Below are 6,111 nucleotides of genomic sequence, written 5' to 3'. Positions count from 1 at the left end.
CTGGATGTGCCAGGTCAGGCGTCCCCATGAGGACAGTTGACCCAGACGTGTCAGGTCAGGCATCTCTGTAAGGACAGTCGACCTGGACGTGTCAGGTCAGGCATCCCCATGAGGACAGTCGACCTGGACATGCTAGGTCAGGCGTCCCCGTGAGGACAGTTGACCTGGATGTGCCAGGTCAGGCATCCCCATGAGGACAGTCGACCCGGACATGCTAGGTCAGGCATCCCCATGAGGACAGTCGACCTGGACATGCTAGGTCAGGCATCCCCATGAGGACAGTCGACCTGGACATGCTAGGTCAGGCGTCCCTGTGAGGACAGTCGACCCAGACGTGTCAGGTCAGGCATCCCCATGAGGACAGTCGACCTGGACATGCTAGGTCAGGCGTCCCCGTGAGGACAGTTGACCTGGGTGTGTCAGGTCAGGCATCCCCATGAGGACAGTCGACTCGGACGTGTCAGGACAGGCGTCCCCGTGAGGACAGTCGAGCTGGACGTGCCATTTCACTGACTTTCCAAGTCTGGAAAGAGCGGCTGGATGACAGGAAGACAGAGAGCAGCAGCTCGGCACAGGCAGCTTCTGTCTGCTCCTGATCGGTCCCGCCGCAGCCTAGGCGCAGGTAGGGGATGCTGACTTGACCACCTGGAAAGAAAATTTTCCAATGGTCACTTGTCCTGGCCCAAGATCAGGTAACTAGTAGGAGGACAAGGGGGAGGAGCCCCGTCCTCACATCCCTTCCCCTCTTCATGTCAGGACCCAGCGTGAGCCCCTCCACCTGGCTCCCAGGGTGGGCTTCGGGGTGAGCAGGTTGCCCAAAGCAACCAGCCTGCCCCCTGCAGCCCCCCAGGCTCCCTGGCACCAGAGCCCTGCAGGGGCGACCCTGTCCGTGTCATCCTGTGTGCGTCCTGCTCTGCCCGTGGCCAGGGGTGCCCTTTCTAGCTTCCTCCAGCTACTTCTTCTGTTTTAACGGCTTGTTCCCTGTGACTGCTGCCCGGGTCTGCTGTCCCCTCCTCTGTAGCGAGCACTTTCTCTCCCTGCACAGCCTGTCCTCTCTCTCAAACCCACTGTTTTAATCAGCCTCTGGTTTATTCACATTGTTTCTCTATTTGGAAATGTATCCTCACTTGATTGGAAACCAGAGCATTCCTGATCATGGAGAACTGTAGAAAACAGCAGCTCTTACATTCAGGTTTTAAATAAAATGTCTAAAACAGCCATTCAGATGCAAATTGGCCAATGTGACAATGCTTACACATCCATAGAGAGGAATTCAGGGCTGCATTCTGCATGGGTTGTCATAAACCCCAGGAAGCTGCTTTGGAAGCCTAAGGAGGTGGACTGATTAGGGCACTTAAGTCAACGTTCTAATTTTGCTGTTGCTGTAGCCCCAGAAATACTTGCTGTATTTTTCCTGACATCATTTCATCCCATTCAATGGCTCTAAGAAACCCCAGAAGAAAACTTCTGCTCTTATCAGACTAAAAAGCATCACCCCTCTGCCCGTCCAGAGGTAAAGCCTCTCCAAACGCTAAATAGGGACCCCAGAAAAATAATACTGTATCATACAAAATGCATTCCAAAAGAATGGCACATATGTTTTCAGTAGAGGTCGACGAATTATTTTTTGAAGTGAACTGACTCTTATTTGATCTGTTTGAAAATCCCAACTTCTTTCTCCCGGCTGGGCGGGCCGGTCAGGAAACACGGGGCTCTTGAGGAGAGCGGAGGGTGAACGTTCCTTCCCCAGGGACGTCGCTCCTCCGCTCAGTCACACTGTCACGACAAGCTGTTGAGTCTGTGGCTTAAACTAATGGCTTAATTTCCTGAGACTCGGATAATAATGGGAGAGGTGGGCTGCTTTGTAATCAGAGCAATAATTGTGCTCCCTTTCCAGCAAACCCATCTTGCGGGGCAGGGACAGTCGTGTGTTTCTCTGCGCGACTACTAATTTAATGACATCCTGCCCAAGACGGGTTTCGTTTCTGTCCTTCTCAAGTGCGGTGGGGGAGACCAGGTGGCAGCCAGGACAAGCTCCTAGAACAGTGGACAGACAGGGGTCAGTGCTTAGTAAGTGAGCCCTGCTTTCCGTTTCATTTTGTTTTCTTTTTAACACTGTGTTGAAAGGAACTGCATTACTTTCCTGGGGCTGCCATAAAGGACGGTGGACTGGGCGGCTGACACGGCAGACATTTACTTCCTCACTGTCCTGGGGGCTGGAGTCCAGGATCAGGGCCACTTTGTCCCGAGACCCCTCTCCTGGGCTTGCAGATGCCATCTCCTCCCTGTGACCTCACAGGGTCGTCCCTCTGTGTCCTGATCACCTCTTCTTATGAGAACACCAGTCAGACTGGATCAGGGCCCACCCTGATGACCCCATTTTACTTCAGTCACCTCTTTAAAGTCCCCACCTCCAAATCCCCTCACATTCTGATGCACTGGGGATCAGGGCTTCACCGTGTGAATTTACAGGGACGAATTCCAGCCCATAACAGGCACTGAGGCCCACGATGCCATGTTTTAATCTTCAAACTAAAACTCCACGAGAAGCCCATATACTGGAGTATAAACTGCATAAACTGATTTCCAATATTTTGCTTCAAATCTCATCTTAATGTTTTTCTTGAGAACAATTATAACATAAATTCCTTCATTTCTTACATCTCAAAGATTTTTCTCTATACACCTTAAATCTGCACTTGTCTCTTGGATAGAAATCTACTCTCCCAGTGCTACGCCCTTGCTTGGGAACTCTCCCTGCCTGGAGGGCTGTCCCCTCCCCTCTCCAAGCCCTGGCCCCTCAAGGACACTCGCCGGTCAGGTCACCTGTGAGCCGGGCAGGGACAAGCTTGTGTAGGGCACGTGCCTCGGGGCCGCTGTAGAGCCAGCAGCGTCCTCCCATCCTCACAAGGAAGCGCAGCTCACACCCTGCGTGCCCCCGGCCCGGCATCACAGGCAGCTCAGGAGGAGTCAGGGCTCATGGCCCCAGGACAATCTCTGGCCACCGGCTGCTCCCTTCTCGGACTCTCCTGTTGGCCCCAGGCCCTCTGTTGGCGCTGGGCCTGGCCACTGGACTGGGCTTGATGCTGGGCACTGACGTTTTCTCCCTGAGGAAGGGACGGTGGAGGGGAAGGCCCTCGCTGGGCACCTGGTGAGTGGGGTGGGGACACTGTCTGCAACTCAGACCTGCCCGCCCCCTACACCGAGGCTCCTACCACACACGGCCGCCCCGCAGGAACTTCCGTGGACAGTGAGGATGTCGGGCACAGTACTGCCTTTACGTCTCCCTGATGCTGGGGCCTAACTGCAGTGTCACTGAGACCTCACGTCCTGTTGAAACACCTGCCCTCTTACCTCGGCAGCCATGAGCACCTTCCAGGTGCCCTGAACGATGAACGCTGACAGTCAAGGCAGGCGGGCCAGTGTCCCTCCTCTCCCAGTGCCCTCACTGACCCTTCCCTCAGCCCCAGGAGGTCCTGCCCCACCCGTCCACTCCAGGTGAGCACCCACATGTGCACCCCACCCTAGGGAACTCATGGCTGCCCGGCGTCGAGCTGGAGAGGCTGGAGGAGCCGGCACCCAGCAGCCGCTGCTGAGCTTCGGGATGGTCCCGCAGGACGCGGAGGGGCTTGAAGGGCTGGTCTCTGTCAGGGAATCCCCAGCATCAGGTGGCCTTGAGCCTGGCCCCAAACGAGTCTGCAAGTCTCAGGAAAGAGAAAACAGGAGCAGAGCACACACCACACGAGTATGCTGCCGAGCGCTGTCTATCCTGCCTGCCGGGCCGTTTGCACGCGTCTGGTGAAGTGTGGAGTCGCCTGCTTCTCTGCTGATGGTCTGTCTGTCGCTAGTTTAAAGTGGGCTTAAGTCAGAGGCTCACCACTGTCCAGGACTCGGGTTCCCTCTTCCTCAATGTCCCTGCTGTCACATGTTTGGCTCCACAGGTGACCCTAAAATCCTCCAGCTCCAGTTTTCTCAGAATCAAATCTGGCAGGAAAGGAAGGGTCCACCTCCTTGGAATGTCTAACATTCCAGAATGAATTTCCATGGGCTGCGTGGCCCTCACTGCTTGGACCTGGGTCTGTGCCCACCTGGGCCAATCATATCCCCGTTCTGATTGGCTCAGCCTGGCCACCTGGGCTGTCCAGGTGAGCTCCACCATGGCCGCAGGGACTGAGATCAAGCATTTGTTCATTGAAAGCATAAACCTGGCCTCTCGTGGAAGCAGGATGAATGAGAACCAGGTGGCCAGCAAGGGGCTCTGTCCTCTGCAGGCTTTCAGCAAAGACTGGCGTGGTCTCATTGTGCTGCGGACTCCCCAGTGGCTGTGAGAGAGTGGAATGAAGGAAACTCTGGAGGTGGGGAGATGGATATGGGAGCCCAGGAGGAAAAGTCACGAGGTGCACAGGGTCAAAGGGCAGAGTAGTTCCAGAGGAATATTCAGGATATACAGTAAGGATGTATTCACACATCTGTGTATTCAACCAGTATTTGCTGCATGTCCAGGAGCTGTGCCAGGCAGATGGCATGGATGAGACCCGTAGGTGTGAGGCTGATAGTCTGGGCCGGGGATGGGACAAACCTATCAACAGGCCCAGCGTGGAAAGGGTGTGGTGGTGCCACAGACACCTGCTGGGGACCCTAGCCTAGCCTCAAAGAGCAGGAGACCTGCGCTGGTCTAGCAGAGTGAGTCTGGGCAGAGACATGGTGATGGTCCCTCTTCAGACAGAGGTGGAGTGAGCTAGGTTGTTGTAGTGTGGAGAGAGCTTCTCAGCATGCACGTCTGGGCAGTGCATGACCTCTGAGCCTGGGCATGGGGAGGGGTGGGTGCCCATGGGTTGGGCTTCTATGCCCAGAGTGAATCAGGTGCAGCGTGTGCCATGTGAGAAAGCACATGAGGAAAGGAGCCAGCTGGGGTTGGGCATGGTAAGTTCCATCTGTGCAAGATGCTGCAAAACAGAGATGGCAGAATAAAAAATAATCAACAGAAAAGTCAGTGGCAAAACCATGACCGGACAGACCTTGAGCTCAATGCCACTCCTGTCCCAGATGACATCTCCTCCAGAAATCACAGGAACAAGGGGCTGGCAGGAGCCTGGAAACCACCTCTGCAGCCGCATCATTTCAGGATGAGGACGGGAGGCCGGCACCAGGAGGCACCTCCCGCGGCCCCAGCAGCACAGGCTGCGGACTCCTGGGCAGCCTCTGTCTGCCCCATCCACCGCTCTGGATCTCCTCTGTCTGGCCCCATTAACCCTGCTTAGTTTCCTTCTGGAATGAGCAGCCACAGCTGAGCCTTCGCTGGGAAGTCTGCTGCCATCTGTCCACAGGACTCGGACTGCTGTCCCTCGGCCAGGGTTGAAGCTTCATGTTGTTCCTACGAAAAACAAAGTGCCACCAAGGCCGGAGCTCCGGGCAGCACACAACGCTCAGTCAAGCCCCTTCGTATCCACTTCCTGCCCTGCCTAGTCCTTTCAGGGTCCCCAGGATCTCTGCAGCAGGGCTCACTCAGGGGGTACGAGGTGCCCTCCCTGGTTTGCTCATAAATCGATGTTTCCTGTCCCTGTGGGATGGTTTTGATGCCAATGACCAGTGAGGCAGCCCGTGTCTCTCAGAGATAAACACCGGTGCCCCTGGCTTGCCCTCTGCACACACCCCACATTTGGGTCTGGACTTACCATTTAAACAATTTTTCCAGGCAGATAAATGACCCTCCCTGCAGTACAGGGCACGGGCCTGGGGTCAGGTGGGATGGGTCTGCCTGCCCAGCCTGGCGATCTCCGCTAACCCGTCTTCTTCTGCTCCCCAGACTCCGGGAGGCTCCCGTGGGCGTCATGGGTCTCCATCGCACTGGGCGCCCTGCTGGTCGGCGGCTTGGCGGGCCTCACCTGGACAGTGATCTGCAGGTGGTAAGTCCACGTTCTTCAGCTGCTGCTTAGCACAAGGCAATTCACAGCCGAAGTAATGAATCTGCTTTATTTTGCTGAAGCTGGTGTGGATTATTGGAATCCTGAAGGCATTGACCTCAGAGCTACTTTGTATGACATATTAGACTTTCTGGCTCTTTGATGTATTTTAAATAATGAAAGTGTAATGATCGTTCATTCCTACACC

At 55.3% G+C, this 6,111-nt stretch overlaps 1 protein-coding gene across 1 annotated transcript in view; it reads left to right on the top strand.

Moving 5' to 3' along the window:
* The window catches only part of TPO (thyroid peroxidase), a 28,452-nt gene extending 22,542 nt beyond the window's left edge, over positions 1–5,910 (top strand). Inside the window, exon 9 of the mRNA XM_008578388.1 lies at positions 5,807–5,910. Coding sequence (XP_008576610.1) covers positions 5,807–5,910 — 104 coding nt within the window. The remainder of the gene's footprint in view (positions 1–5,806) is intronic.
* The last annotated feature ends 201 nt before the right edge of the window (positions 5,911–6,111 follow it).

Source organism: Galeopterus variegatus, unplaced genomic scaffold (assembly GCF_000696425.1).
Source record: "Galeopterus variegatus unplaced genomic scaffold, G_variegatus-3.0.2 Scaffold1675, whole genome shotgun sequence".
Lineage (NCBI taxonomy): Eukaryota > Metazoa > Chordata > Mammalia > Dermoptera > Cynocephalidae > Galeopterus > Galeopterus variegatus.
The sequence above is the reverse complement of the archived record's forward strand: the minus strand, read 5'-3'. Positions and strand labels throughout refer to the sequence as shown.